The following is a 16,346-nucleotide window of genomic DNA, read 5'->3' on the forward strand; positions in this document are numbered from 1 at the left end:
ACAGGACTATCAGCGAGGGAGAAAGCTCCTTCATTTGATGAGTTGACAGCGATTCTGCTCCAAGAGGAGGAGCGACGACAGAATCTGAAAAAACTCAGAGCAATGACCTAGCTCTGATGGCGAAGAGGCGACAGTACAGAGGAAAGCAGCACCAGCAACCGCAACAGCAGCAGCAGAAGGGAGCCAACTCTTTTCAAAAGAGATCATCCATAGGTATGACTGATAATTATGTTAAGATATGTTTTTATCGTGGGAAACCTGGTCATCAGATTAAAGAATGCTATAAGAGGCAGACGGATGAAAGAAAGGCAAATAGAGGAAACATCAGGGTTGTTTTGCTGGAGAAGAGGAGGACCACAACCATGATCTTCGACTATTCATAGTTGATTGTTCTCTTTCAGCATCAAAGGGAGATGAGGATGACATATGGTATGTCAACTCTGGTGCATCCTCACATATGACCGGTAAGAAGGATTGTTTGAATTTATTTGAAGAATCTGCATGTGGATCAAAAATTTATCTAGGAGATGACAGTGGGTATGAGATCAAAGGATATGGAGATACTCCTGTGAAGCTACCTAGTGGTGACATTAAACATCTCAAAAATGTATTATATTTTCCAAGAATTAAGAAAAATTTGATCTTTGTCTCAATGATTACAGACTAGGACATGCAGGTGCAATTCTTTAAGAATGATTGTGTCATTAAGGATAGCCAGATGGAAACAGTTGCAACAAGAGTGCGCGTGGGGAATTTGTATAGATTGGATGCAAAGAGTATGCCACGACAAGCAATGGTTGCAGCTAGATCAACAGTCTAAAATCTCTGGCATCAGAGATTTGGACGTCTCAATTTGCAAGACCTCATCTTACTTCAGAAGAAAGGTATGGTTGATGGACTCCCTGTTTTTCATAATGTCAAGCTGGAATGTGATGGATGTGCATTAGGGAAAATGCATAGAGAAGAGTTCCCTTTGCATGTCAACTGAAAGGAAAGAGACATCCTAGAACTAGTGCTTACAAATATTTGTGGACCTATGCAAATTAGGTCCTTAGGAGGTGCATATTATTTCCTGTTGTTTACAGATGATTGCACTAGGTATTCATGGGTGTATTTTTTAAGTAAAAAGAGTCAAGCCTTTCGGTACTTTAAAGAGTTCAAATCTATGATAGAGAACCAAACAGGAAAGAGGATAAAGATTCTCCGCTCGGACCAAGGGGGAGAATATAGGTTAGGAGAGTTCATGAACTTCTGCAAGCAGCATGGGATTATGCAGCAATTGATAGTGCCACACACTCCACAGTAGAATGGAGTAGTAGAACGCAAGAACAGAACTCTTGTGGAGTGCTCGAGAAGTATGCTTCAAGGTAAAGGTTTATCGTATGGTCTTTGGGTAGAAGCCATACTACTATTTATCTAAAGAATAGGAGTCCTACTAAATGTCTAGGCTTAAAAACCCCCTTTGAAGCATTGTTTGGAATCAAGCCAGTAGTTATTCATTTAAGAATATTTGGATTAAAATCTTATGCTCATATACCGAAAGCAGATAGAAAGAAGTTAGACCCCAAAGCCTTGAAATGTATATTTGTAGGATATGGCACAGATTATAAGGCATACAAGTTATATAATCCTGTGACTCATAAAGTTTTTGCAAGAAGAGATGTTATTTTTCATGAACAGACTGAAGATGGAAAGGAAGACTCCAACAGTGACAACCACATTCCATTGCTGATAGAGATAAACAGTGATGAAGATGAAGAGTAGGAGCAGGAGCAGAAACAGGAAGAAGTAGTAGCAGATAGTGTAATAAGTGATGATGCAGGCCCGGAAAGTGCTGAAATAGATAGAGTTGAGGTAAGTCCTCTACCTAGAAGATCAGGTAGGAAGACTAGACTACCGGAAAGATTGAAAGGCTATGCTTTAATGTCTAAAATTTTAAACATTGTAGAACCTTCAAACTATGAAGAAGCAAGTAAATCAGATGAATGGAGGGCTGCAATGCATCAGGAAATTGAATCAATATATAGAAACCATACTTGGGATTTAGTTGAGTTGCCTAAATGAAAAAACCCCATAGGTTGTAAGTGGTTGTATAAACCTAAGATAAATGCATATGGGAGTGTAGAAAAATTCAAAGTTAGACTGGTAGCAAAGGGTTACTCACAGCAAGAAGGAATATATTTCGATGAAACCTTTGCCCCTGTAGCTAAACTAAATACAATTAGAATGCTAATCTCTTTAGCAACAAAACATAAATGGAAGCTACACCAGCTAGATGCTAAGTCTGCATTTCTGAATGGAGAATTAAAGGAAGAAATTTACTTAGTACAACCTCCTGGTTTTGTGAAAAAGGAGCAGGAGCATTTCGTGTGTAAATTGCATAAGGCACTTTATGGTTTGAAACAAGCACCCAGGTCATGGTATGAGAAAATTGATTCATTTTTTATATAGCATGGTTTTCATAGGAGCCTCAATGACCCAAACCTGTATACCAAGATAAATAAACTAAGGCAAATCATTTTGATTTCGTTGTATGTGGATGACATGATTATAACAGGAAATGCAAATAATTTGATCAAAGAAATCAAGCAACAAATGTCATAGGTATTTGAAATGAAAGACCTTGGAGATCTTCATTATTTCCTAGGTTTGGAGGTGTGGAAAGATTTTGGTCAAACTTTTCTAACTCAAGGAAAGTATGCCAGAACCTTGTTGGAAAGATTCATAATGGAACATTGTAAAACAATAGCAATACCATTGCAGCAGAATCTTAAGTTAAGCAGTGATGATGGCACAAAACAGGTGGATGCCACTTTGTATAGATATCTAGTGGGAAGTTTGATATACCTCATGACAACTAGACCTGATCTGGCATATTTTGTTAGTGTGCTGAGCCAGTTTACATCCAAACCACTTGAAAGTCACTAGATTGCAGCAAAATGTGTGTTGATGTACCTTAGTGGTACTTATAATTATGGTGTTTTATACACTGACATTTCCGATGTTACTTTAGCAGGTTATTCATATTCTGATTGGGCAGGTGACCTGGATGATCATAGATCCATCATAGGTTACACATTTAGTATTGGATCCGGGGTTATTTCATGGAGTAGAAAAAAGCAAAGTACTGTAGCATTATCATCATGTGAAGCTGAGTACCAGGCGTTGTGTGCAGCTACATGCAAAGCCATCTGGTTGAGGAGATTGCTTAGCGATGCAAGCGAAGGACAGAAAGAAGCAACCAGCATCAAAACTGACAACCATAGCACAATAAATCTTGCATACAATCCAGTTTTCCATAAAAATACTAAACATATTGACACTCAGTTTCATTTTGTTCGAGAAAAGATACAGTCAAAAGAAATATGTGTGGAGTATTGTAACACTTGTGATAATTTAGCTGATATTTTTACTAAGCCTCTAGGGTGAGTAAAGCTTGAGTTATTTAGAGGGATGTTAGGAGTGCAAAATAACCTTTCTCCATTAAGGGGGGGAGTTAAAAATAATGGAGAAATGGTTATATGGTTGTAACACATCTTCTTAGTTTAGGATTTGTTCCTAGAGTTTAGGAGGTTGTTCACAACTACTTAATTTTCAGTGATGTATTTAATATTGTAATATTCATTTGTTGTAATGTAGAGTGAACGAGAGATAGAGTCTTCTCTTTGTTTGAGTCCAGCCTCCAAGGTGCTGTACACACCTGTGAGCTGCAACTCCATTTAATTCAAAGTTTGATTTTTATCTGGATCCTAATGGCATCATCTTTGGTGGATGGGACATAAACAACATGAATCTAGACTCTATTGACTGCGAAATTGTCACATAGAGGAAAGTGGCCCTCTAGGAAGGCAAAGTGGATGCTGTAATAGAATCTCTTTCAAATATAGAGAAGAAGATGAGGCTTGCTGCTGATGTTTCTAAAACCCGAAAGGTGGTAGTTGTGATAATGCAAATTTCTTATGAAGTGCGTGCATGGAAGACACTAAATGAACATATTAATGTGCGTTATGCGTGCTTATACCAGGGCTAGGTTACTTGGCAGCCAAGTCAAATAGATCTGAGTGGTTGAAGAAGAATGGTAGAGTTGTAGCCAAATGCCTTAGGTCTGTAGGTAAAATGCTCAAATGCATTTCCGAGGGAATCATTGAATGGAGGCAACGTCGTGTGTAGATTATTGGGATTCTGTACTATTTACCATTTCTATTATTATCTAGACATCACCCGTCTAAGAATTAGCTATAGGAAAGTTGAGAGGCGTTTTGGAGGTTGCCAAGATAAGGCTTGAATCACTAACAAGAAATGACCACCAGGAGACTATTCAAGTATGAACCAAAACTATAATAATTAAATAAATGCAATGCAAGAAAGACTGACACTGAAAAAGAGTGTGAGGGTTCTGAAGAGCATTTCTTGGAAGTGGCTAAAACATCAACCTTTATGCCTCAATCACTACCCAAATGCAAAAAGAAGGAAAATTCTACAACGTTCCAATTAAAAATACCCTTCCAAACTGTCCATCTCAAAATCAAAAAATAGGTATCCACCATCCAATCCTATGTTGCCGAATGAATCCCATAAATTTACCATCGATATGCATAAAATTCAATGATATTACATTTAATATTCTAGTCTTTACATCATTTTTCACGACATTGCAGTATAACACCAATGTGGGAAAAATACGTGTGCGAAAACCTTGAAACCTTACACAAATAGCTAGAGACAGAGAGATGCACTGGTTTACACAGGCCATAAAAATAAGTGGTTCACAAAAGATTGAGTAGATCATGAATGTATCTACTCTGATACCATGTTAAACACATACATAGCGGAGGCAAAATATGAATGATAAAAATTGAGTTGCCTCTCTTATTCACAATGATACACACACACACACACATAATACATTGGTGTGACCCTTGGATTTATATTCCAAGTGGTCTCTTGGACTCTGATGGCTATTCACATTCCACACCAACCCATAGATGATTAGGTGTCCAACAAAAAAAAATTAAAATAATATTTATAAAAATGTTAATCATCTGTGACTTAGATAACTACTAACTACTTCAAGACTTTAAAGACTGCAATTTAATCTATAGTCCCTAAATAATTTAAGGATGGGTGGCTATCCTAAACTCAAGAAATTCAACCTCTGCAACATTACAAAGAACTAAAAAAAACATCACCATGGAAAGAAACATACCTTAAACACAGTGATATATAGTTGTAGTCGATTCTCCAAATTCGTTGTATGTTGAAAACTCCTGCGAAGAACGCTTTTTCCTCCTTCCATAAAAAATTATCAAAACTTAAAAAAACAATAACATAAAATTGTTAATTAGTTATCACATTACTCACTATGGAAAGACCTTGAACACTGCAACATTTGATCTTTAAAAAACATCACCCAAAAAAGGAACATACCTTAGTCACACTCATATTTAGTTGCAATTGGTTCTCCAAAGTAGTTGTATCTTGAAAACTTATGGGAAAACTTTTATGCGAGCAATTTCTCCTACAAGCTCCTTACACTATTTTCTCTCTTACAACTGAAATTATTGTTAACTAGGATTTTTTTATATTATTTATTTTTAAAAATTTTGAAAGAATTTGGTTTTTATATAAAAGATTTTTTCTTTTCTTTTTCACTACTACCTTATTAAATTTGCCTTAATAGGGTTGGATATAATCCATGCTAAAAACTTCCCTCCCAGTAGATCCATGGTGTATTTTTTGGGAAATTAATATACCACACTTTGAACTTGTACGCATTAATTGAGATTTTTTTATGTTATTCTTTTAGAGATTCAATCTTTGAGAGAATTTGATTTTTATATAACCTTTTCCAATAATTGATTTTTACTTTTATTTTTATAACTGCTAAAAGATACATTTTCAGTGTCACCATATTACATTAGGGGAAATGAATTTAAATGAGTTTTTTGTAATTTTTGAGTAATTTTTTCGAGAAATTGTATAGATAAAGGATTACCAAAAAAATGGCAAAATCATAATTCCAATACGTAAACAAAAAAAATCTTTAGAAAGTTAGAGATTGCACGAGAATGTTATGACAATTTGCTAACCCTATGAAAAACTGAGGTGATTTTTTTTGAAAATTACCAAAATATGTAATCTATAATGACTTTTTTGGATTTGTAAAAAAGTTATCAAAACTTTAAAAATGTTAAACACATAGATGGCGGAGGAAGAATATGAATGATAAACATTGATTTGCATCTATTATTCACATTGATACATATATATAGTACATTGGTGTGACTATGATTCATATTCCAAGTGGTCTCTTGGACTCCAGTGGTTGTTCACATTCCACACCAACCCATAGAGGATTAGGTGTCCAACATTCCCCCCTTTAATCTGAACGGTTATGTATGAGTTGTAATACAAAATGTGGAAAAATATGCATGTTCGTACTAGGCTGAATGTGCTCTCTAAAATGTTGGTATAGGGGGGGTGGTTTAAGGATGACCACCGACATTGGAACACTTAGTGTAGTTCCTCGAACTCTTCCAAATTTGGAACTCTGCTAGAGGAAGTTCTCCTCATGTTTTAAAGAAGGAAACCTTCAACCTTGAAAGGGAGGTCTCACCCCGTATAAAAAGGGAGAAACTCCACCCGAAAAGGGAGGTCTCAACATGTGATGGTTTAAGGTTGATCACCAACCGAAGGCATGCTCAAGGGTATCTTTGTCACTAGCTACAACTCTGAATCTAGTATGGAAGGTTATGGCTCAGGCTCGCTTGAAGTGGCTTTGAAGCTTTTATATGACCATCACTTCCCCCACTATCAGATACAAGGTGAGATGATGGAGAAAATTCAACTACAATACCTTTTAATATAATAGAAGGAATTTTGACATATGGTTGAAATATCTTCTTGGATGTTGAAGCCCATTGCTAAGAAGCAATCCATACAAGATGAATATTTTCTCTTGTAGGAGGATTGTTTTTTAAGCATATGTTTGAGGAATGAGTGGTTTTATGACAATTTTCACATGGATGAATATCAAAACAATGATATTTCATATGGCCAACTCAGTCACAATGCTGACATTTAACAAATTTTCGCTGTTGTGGAAGAGGATCAGAATTTGAAATAGCCGAAGGTGAGTTGTCATGAAGAAATCCAACACTTTGAAACTAGATGGGCTTTGAGTAATCTGAAATATGAAAGGACACATCATTTTCATATCCAACACCAATTCTGTGATTGTTATGGACAACCTCTTGCCAAGGTTTGATGATTGGCTTGGGAAGTGTTGGATGACTTTTTTCTTTTGCATGTAACTCTGATGCTTCATTCAACATTAGATCTGAATCAATTGTAACATTATTGACTTGTTGTTTATGGGAGTTTGTTTCAATGTTCTGAACAAAAACAGGTTCAGAATGATGGCTGCATTGCTGTAATTCTTCCTGCTGCAGTTGAGATTCAAGATGCAAAAAATAAATATTTTCTTGTGCACGTTGAAGACAAATTTGAATATCATAAATAATGTCCTTACTGATTTTAATGATGTTTTCAACAGTAGACATGATTAGAGTTTTCAATAACTCTAATACATTGTCAATTTGATCCATTTAAAAACTTAAAATTTTCTTGCAATTCCACCCTATTTTCTATGTTTAGATACATGATGTTTGACAAAAACTCTTTAACTAGTGCAATTTTGTCCAACAACAGTGCTTTAAAAACACTCTCTCACCAGTCCAAGAGACATAATTAGAACTTCGCCCTATGAAGTGACTTCACTTGTCGTTGTTATACAATGTTCCAATTAAAAATACCCTTCCAAATTGTCCATATCAAAATCAGAAAATAGGTATCCACCGTCCAATCCTATGTTGTCAAATGAATCCCATAAATTTACCATAGAAATGCATAAAATTCAATGATCTTACATTTAAAATTCTAATCTCTGCATCAATTTTCATGACATTGCAGCATAACACCAATGTGGGAAAAATACACATGAGAAAACCTTGAAACCTTACACAAACAACTAGAGACATAGAGATGCGCAGGTTTACAAAGGCCATAAAAAGAGTGGTTGAAAAAAGATTGAGCAGATTATGAATGTACCTGCTCTGATACCATGTTAAACACATACATGGCGGAGGTAGAATATGAACGATAAACATCGACTTGCATATCTTATTCACAATGATACATATATATAATACTTTTGTGTGACCCTTGAGTTCATATTCCAAGTGGTCTCTTATACTCTGGTGGTTGTTCGCATTCCACTCCAACCCATAGAGGATTAAGTGTCCAACAAATAAAAATTAAAATAATATTTATAAAAATGTTAATCATCCATGACTTAGATAACTACTTACTACTTCAAGACTTTGAATATTGCAATTTAATCTATAGTCCCTAAATAATTTAGGGATGGATGGCTATCCTAAACTCAAGAAATTGGATCTCTACAACATTACAAAGGGCTTTAAAAAACACCCCCTTTGAAAGAAACATGAGTTAAGCACACTAATATATAGTTGCGGAAAATTCTCCAAAGTCGTTGTATCTTGAAAACTCCTACGAACAATGCTCTTTCCTCCCTTCATAATTTTTTAATCAAAACATAAAAAAATCAATATCATAAAATTGTTAATTAGTTATGACATTGCTCACTACTGCAAGACAATGAAAACTACAACATTACAAATAGCTTTAAAAAAACCATCACCCAAGAAAGGAAAATACCTTAGGCACACTTATATTTAGTTGAATTTGGTTCTCCAAAGTAGTTGTATCTTGAAAACTTCTGCGAAAACTTTTATGCGAGCAATTCCTCCTACAACCTTCTTACATTATTTTCTCTCTTACAATTGAAACTATTGCCAATCTTCATATAATCTTCATACTTATCAAAAGCTCCTTATAGTGGTTTCTCTCTGAGAACTAAAATTATTGCTAATCTTCATACTTATCAAAAGTATTGATGGTGGCTCCTAAATTGAAAAGAAGATTCAATTAATTACGAAAATATGCATTTACTAAACATTTCTTTTAAATACCATATCCCTTTTCTAAATGCTATATCTTGTCATCCCTACTTGAGAGGTCAAATTAATTATATTTTGGAAATAGATTTTAAAAGAGAATATTTTACATTTTACATAATCATATAAAATACAATATATACCAATTTCATATCAAATAATTTCATGTTTATTAATATTAATATTTTATTTTTATTCGACATATGGAATACAATATCTATCAATATCTTGTGAAATGATTTTATGTTTATTAATATTAAAATTTTAATTTTATTCATAAAGAGAGAATTATTGTAATGCAGTCCCCTAATCATGAGATTCATTTGTAAAATAAAAATAAATACATTACCTTATATGGAATTTTTTAATGAATGGTATGCCATCGGTTATTAGTACATATTGAAATTATAATTGATTAATAACCGTGACATATTTTCAAAAAATTTGACAACATAATAATTTAAAATTCCATTCAAATATTTAACTTAGAATATACAATTAAATAGTAATCCATTTTAAGTTACAAATATCACTCTGCATATTTCGAAAATACAATCCAAATGATTGGAACCCTTTACACAATCTAACCTTGAATGTAGATTTCTTATGTCCAGGATGATAGTTCAAAGATGACAATTGTTCTTTCTATTATACACGATGGGATGATATTTTCAAGAAACAAGTCACAGATGAAGTAAAGTATATTTGTTGCTCACCTATTTCCTATGTTACTAATTCATTAGTTTTTTGTGATTTCACATTTATTTTTAATAATAATAATAATATTAATAATAAAACAAAAGTTATGATTATCAAATTTAAGAAGGACACTTACGCTAATTTTATTTATGACAGTTTATCTTGGAGGAAGTGTCTTCCTACAAGTACTTAGGAATTGATATTCATCACAAGCTCAACTGGAACTATAGCATTGAGAAAATGATTAATGGGGGATGGAAAGCTTATTTTGGTCTTGAGAATAATTGTAAAAAGACAAACCTCATAATGTGGGATAGAAAGAAGTTCCTCTTTGAAACTTTAGTCACTCTAGTTATCTTATATGGATGTGAGGTTTGGGGTTGTAGCATCTATAGAGAATCCTGGAGAAAGATTGAGAAAATGCAGAAGTGTTTTATAACGTATAATCTCAAAATTAAAAGAAACACACCCTATCCTATTCTCCTTATAGAAGTGGGTCTTTCCCCTATCGAGATCCTAGCTATGACTAGGCTTCTATTGTACAAGCACAAACTCAATAACATAGGAGACCATAGACTTCCTAAGCTAGATTTAAATTCTAGCCAAAAACCACTAAGGCTCAAATGAGGTTGGTATAAAGAAACGAGGGCTTGGTTAACCATTGGGAGATCGACGAGAATGTTGCATTGCAAAACATTAATAACATTAAAAATATTGTTACTTCTAAGTTCAAAGAAAAAATGTGGTGTGAGAAAGATTTAGCATCTAAAAGAAAACTAAAATACTATAAGGAGTTCATCAACCCCACCCTAGAAGATCCTCTGTTTTAACTAGCTCAAAGAAGAAAATTGATATAGCCAAGATTAGAACGAACTCTCATGAGCTCCATAGTGAAACGAGTCATTGGGTAGTTCCTAAAACACCATCTCTCGGAGAATACGAACATCGAGGATGAAAATCACTTCCTCTTAGAGTGCCCCGTGTACAACCACATTAGATCTCAGTTTCAAAATCTTTTTGCAATAACGACCTTCCTCGCCTTTTAGGTTGTCAAAATTATAGTGAGCTCAGGAGGCTTCTCTCCAAGCTTTTTGAGCATAGGAATAAAATCTTAAATCAAACTAAATAATTCATTTTTTTAAGTCCTATAGACCAAAGTTTGATCTGACTGGACGTTAACCACCATCATCATCATATTTTAAAGCTATGAGTTTATAAATCAATATATACTAATTTTATAATAAATGATTTTATGTTTATTAATATTAAAATTTTAATTTTAAAATATTTTTTTATATTATGAGTTAAAGATAATTCATTATTTTTAATCTTGAAATTAAGAATGTTTCATATTTGTATGAATTTGTTCAAGTTATGATAATTTCATAATATATGATTTTATGTTTATTAATATTAAAATTTTAATCTTATAATTTTTTTTGATAAGTTATAACATATTGTTAATTATGAGTTTAAGATAATTCATTATTTTTAATGTTGAAATTAAACTTGTTTTATATTTATATGAATTTATTCAAGTTATGAGTAGATTTAGTCAGATTAATGATAGTATTTTAGTGAAGATGTATTACATATATTATGATTAAAGTATTTTATGATAATTTTTTAATTTTTTTTTTTCAAATTTAACCATTGAAATCATTATTTTTAAATCTAATTATTTTAAATTAAATTTAAATATATAAATTTAAAAAACATATATATTTTATTTTATATTTATCTAATTAATATTCAAAACGCTATCATCCACTTATCAAATTCCATTGTTAAATGTTTAATTTAACTATATTTAAATTAAACTGCTTTTTATATATACAATATTTCCATACAAAAACATTTTTACTCAAAAGTATTATATTTTAACATTTTATTATTATTATTATTAGTCATTTTTATTTCTATTTATTGTCTTTTAAATAAAAAAAGTTAGCAATGTTAAATGTTTAATTTAGCTATACTTGAATTAAAAGGCATTTTATATATACAATATTTCCAAACAAAAATATTTATACTGAAAACTTTCATATTTTAACTTTTTATTATTATTACTAATCATTTTAATTTCTATTTATTGTTTTGTAAATAAGAAAAGTTAAAATTTTTTAAAACCATAGGCTAAATGTATCTTACATTTAAGCATTGACAGAAAAAGCAAAAATCAAGCCATGGCTTATTGTTATCTATTTCCACTTTATAGATTTAATTTAGACTCTTAAATTCACATGTTTGTGGGTCATTTTAATAATATCTATATAGCTCAAGTTATTATTATCTGCTTTTCATCATAATGACAAAATTTTTTGCAAATTATTTTGCTATTTTAATTATAATTTTATTAATCCAAAAATTGTATGTCCTATATATATTTTCATTCTAATTTAATTATATTTAAGTTAAACAAGTCTAATTACTATATAACTCTATATAAGACTGTTTCAAATATACAAACTAGTTCATACTTTTCGAATTTCAATAATTAAACTTAATTACTAATATCATCATCTTTTGACGATTTATTAATATCTGAGGTTTTGGCACCCATGTTTGGATTGATGTAAATTACTATTATTTTCGGTTATTTCTCCGCTTCTCTGTAGTAGTTTTGCAAAAGCTCGATATGGTTGAGAGAGGACACTATACTCATTATCCCAACCAAAAATAGAAATGTGAAAAGTGTGCCGGAATATTCATAGAGTCCTGTAAGCATAATTATGTTTTTAATGGTGGAAATGGATTCAGCACCACTAAAAAAAAGTCTAAAACAGCTAAATTTCTGAAATTTAACAATTATAACTTAAATTTAGTTTGTCAAATTTTCTCTAAACATAAACTGAATTTCTATAACTTTCCAATCAACTCCTCTACCTAGTTAGAGTACCGATATACCGATAAATATCATTACAATGTCCGCCTGCAGTACGTCTGAACGGAACGCGAAACTCATCACATTCATTAAACATCGGTAATGCATAGAACTAGTTCAAACGCCGAGCAGTGTTATGGTTTCTATACGATAAAAGTAGCCCAGCCTCATGTCAGGCCATATCAAACTTATAAGACTCGCGGTGTAATTAAACCCCCACTGGTGGCAAAACCATGGCAACCGTTAGTTATCAGTGGCCGGTTCAGCGGTCAAACCTGCAGCAGGCCCCATTTTTTATACACGGCTTTTAATATTCACAGCTATTATACTTAAACCTGCACAATGTACGTGCAAGCGAACAATGTGTGTTGTTGTTCGCATGCAAAGGGGCTCGTGGTGTCCAGCGTGATTCACACGCAAAGTGCCGTGATAAATGTGTAACCTCTTCCATCAAAACACCAACCCCAAACTACATTATCCTCTCCTTCTATCAGAGAAGGAAAATCTTTTACGGTTTTTATACTATAAAAGTATGGTTTCTATACTATAATAGTAGCCCACCGTTATGTCAGTCCATATCAAGTTTATAAGACTCGCGGTGTAATTAAAGTAGCCCAGCGTTATGTCAGGCCATATCAAGCTTATAAGATTCGCGGTGTAAATAAACCCTTACTTGTGGCAAAACCGTGGCAACCGTTGGTTATCAGTGGCCGGTTCCGTGGTCAAACCTGCAGCTGTGAATGGATCATTATACTTAAACCTGCAGGATGTACGTGCAAGCAAACAAAGTGTGTTGCTGTCCGCATGCAATGTAGCTCGTGGTGTCCAGCGTGATTCACACGCAAAGTGTCGTGATAAATGTGTAACCTCTTCCATTAAAACCCCAAACCTAAATTCCATTACCCCATCCATCCTCCATCAAAACCCTAATCCTAAATTCCATTACCCTCTCCGCACCAGGCTGCGCGTTTTGAATTCTGAGCGTGTGAAAGTTTTTGCTGGTTGCATGTTTTTCTTCTTAACACCATCGTGCCATGGCCCTTTGAAGAAAGAACGTTATAGACACGGGAGGGTAAATGTGTAAGTTTTTATTCATAACACAAAATGCCATTGTTTTGGTTTTTTTCTTCGGAAAAATTAATTTATTCTCTGTACAGATGGTTGAGACAAATGTGCGCGAAGATGATCCATTATCGACAGGGAATGGTCAGAATTGAAAAGAATGGAGTGGGTATGTATGCATGCTAAGCGGTGTGATTCGTGTAATTTTTACAGCATTTAAACCCTTTTTTCGAAATCAGGCTAGTTTATATAAATCAGTGATTGTGCCAATAATAGATGATCAGTGATTGTGATTTATTTTCCCGAGTTCTGTTTCGAACTTTAACCTCACGCCCAGCCTTCTTTCATTTCCAAGACCCGGAATTCATTAGTCAATGATATATGTATATAAATTATTATTCACTATATTATTATAACATTATCCATATTATATATATATATATATATATATATATATATATAAAATAACATTATTCATATTATTAACCCTATATTATATATTTATATAAATATGCCTATAGGTGTCCACCTATCTGAATCGGAAATTTAATCATTTTTTTAATTAATCTTTTAGATCAGATGGCTTGAATTGAAAGATGCTAGTATATTCTTGTAGTAATCACTAAATCAATGAATGAAATTCACAACATTAACTTTTTTGCATGTGTAGATCACATTAGTTACCATACTTAAATTAATTTTTTACAAAGCATGATTAAATTTTACAGTGCCTCTGGTTGATAACCGTCAATTTAATCATTTTTTTAATTAATCTTTTAGATCAGATGGCGTGAATTGAAAGATGCTAGTATATTCTTGTAGTGGTCACTAAATCAATGAATGAAATTCACAACATTAACTTTTTTACATGTCTTGATCACATTAGTTACCATACTTAAATTAATTTTTTACAAAGCATGATTAAATTTTACAGTGCCTCTGGTTGATAACCAAGTATGTTCATTAAAAGTTCAATAAAAGTTGAGACATGCATCTTATACTTTTTCATATTCTGAAACCTGAAACCTATACTCTGACCACATGTCAATTGTAGTTTATAATTAAGCAATTATATTGTAACATTTCCAACTCTTGCACGTAGACCTTAAACTATTTCCAGTTCACATCCTTTGTAACGTTTCCAACTCATGTCCAAATAAAATTTACACTGTTGCCAGCTCACATTCTCAAGAGAAACTGTTCCGGTTCATAAAGCTTACAAGGTTAAGGTTCAAACCAAATACAAGAGGCATCTTGTGGCTATAAATCTCTATTCTCCTTCCTAGAGTGTACCATTTCCATTATTCATTCCTACCTTCCTCGCTAGGAAACCATGGATTTTCGATATGGTTGTTTCATATATAGCGTGCTCTTGGCCTTGATATGTTCTGTGGTGAACTACGGTGCTAAGAATAGAACCTTACAACGGCATTTGCTTTCGAATAGCCTTGGGGAGACCCCTCCTATGGGGTAAGATATGTTATATAAGTGATTGGAGATTTTAGTATGTAAATTTATGAGTTGCTTTAGATTTCAGTTCATAAATGATGTTCAAGAAATTTTTATGTGAGCAGGTGGAAGAATGACCACGGGTGCAGAAATTTTTATGTGAGTAGGTGGAAGAATGACCACGGGTGCAATTACACCAGAAACAAGTATTGAAGTTTTTCTTTTCTTGAATCATTTTCCAACTACCGAGTATTTTTTTTTGGAGAAATGTAGGTCTTCATTGACATGTTTTATGTAAATTTACACCAGAAACAAGTATTGAAGTTTTTCTTTTCTTGAATCATTTTCCAACTACCGAGTATTTTTTTTTGGAGAAATGTAGGTCTTCATTGACATGTTTTATATATTTACAGCTGATGCTTTTGCATCAAAGGGTCTCTCTAAGTTGGGGTATACCTATGTCAATATAGGTGAGATAGCAATACACCAAATTGACTCTCGTTTCATAATTTGGGGAATTACATCGCTAAAGTCTTGATCTGGATTGTTTGGTTTTTTTTTGTGTCCATACAGATGATTGCTGGCCAGAGCCTATAAATCTCTACTCGATTGCTGGCCAGAGCCTATAAATCTCTACTCTCCTTACTAGAGTGTACCATTGTCATTATTCGTTCCTACCTTACTCACTTGGAAACCATGGATTTTCGATATGGTTGTTTCATATATGCCGTGCTCTTGGACTTGACATGTTCTGTGGTGAACTGTGGTGCTGAGAATAGAACCTTACGATGGTGTTTGCTTCATAATAGCCTTGTGCACACCCCTCCTATGGGGTGAGATATGTTATATAAGTGATTGAAGATTTTAGTATGTAAGTTTATGAGTTGCTATTCAGTTCATAAATGATGTTCAAGAAATTTTTATGTGATCAAGTGGAACAACTGGAATCACTACGGTTGTAATTATACAAGTGTAATTATACAAGAAACAAGTATTGCAATTTTTTCTTTTCTTGAATCCTTTTCGAGCTACTCACTATTTTTTTGGAGAACTCTATGTCTTCACTGACCAGAATCTAATGGAATGTTGTATATATTTACAGATGATGCTTTGGTATCAAACAGTCTCTCTAAGTTGGGGTATACCTATGAAATATAGGTGAGACAACAATACCCAAATTGACCCTCATTTCATAATTTGGGGAATTACATCAC

At 33.2% G+C, this 16,346-nt stretch overlaps 1 protein-coding gene across 1 annotated transcript; it reads left to right on the forward strand.

The window, feature by feature from the left end:
• Window positions 1–215: 215 nt before the first annotated feature.
• On the forward strand, window positions 216–16,111 carry LOC149267180 (uncharacterized). The gene is made up of 6 exons (XM_089410439.1): window positions 216–308; window positions 13,388–13,701; window positions 13,779–13,852; window positions 15,258–15,338; window positions 15,546–15,602; window positions 15,706–16,111. Exons 1-4 carry the CDS (start codon window positions 216–218, stop codon window positions 15,293–15,295), a joined length of 519 nt encoding a protein of 172 aa, XP_089266565.1. The 3' UTR covers window positions 15,296–15,338; window positions 15,546–15,602; window positions 15,706–16,111.
• The last annotated feature ends 235 nt before the right edge of the window (window positions 16,112–16,346 follow it).

Source organism: Pinus tabuliformis, chromosome 6 (genome assembly GCF_031772625.1).
Source record: "Pinus tabuliformis cultivar Carrire ecotype Pingquan chromosome 6, CPIR1, whole genome shotgun sequence".
Taxonomy (NCBI): domain Eukaryota; kingdom Viridiplantae; phylum Streptophyta; class Pinopsida; order Pinales; family Pinaceae; genus Pinus; species Pinus tabuliformis.

Bases quoted from the DNA above. Each gene is read 5' to 3' on its own strand.
- LOC149267180 (XM_089410439.1), top strand. From the start codon at position 216: ATGACTGATAATTATGTTAAGATATGTTTTTATCGTGGGAAACCTGGT. The intron at 309-13,387 runs GCAAATAGAGGA...TTAAACCTGCAG, and splicing joins GGCAGACGGATGAAAGAAAG to GATGTACGTGCAAGCAAACA. The intron at 13,853-15,257 runs GTATGTATGCAT...TTATGTGAGCAG, and splicing joins AATTGAAAAGAATGGAGTGG to GTGGAAGAATGACCACGGGT.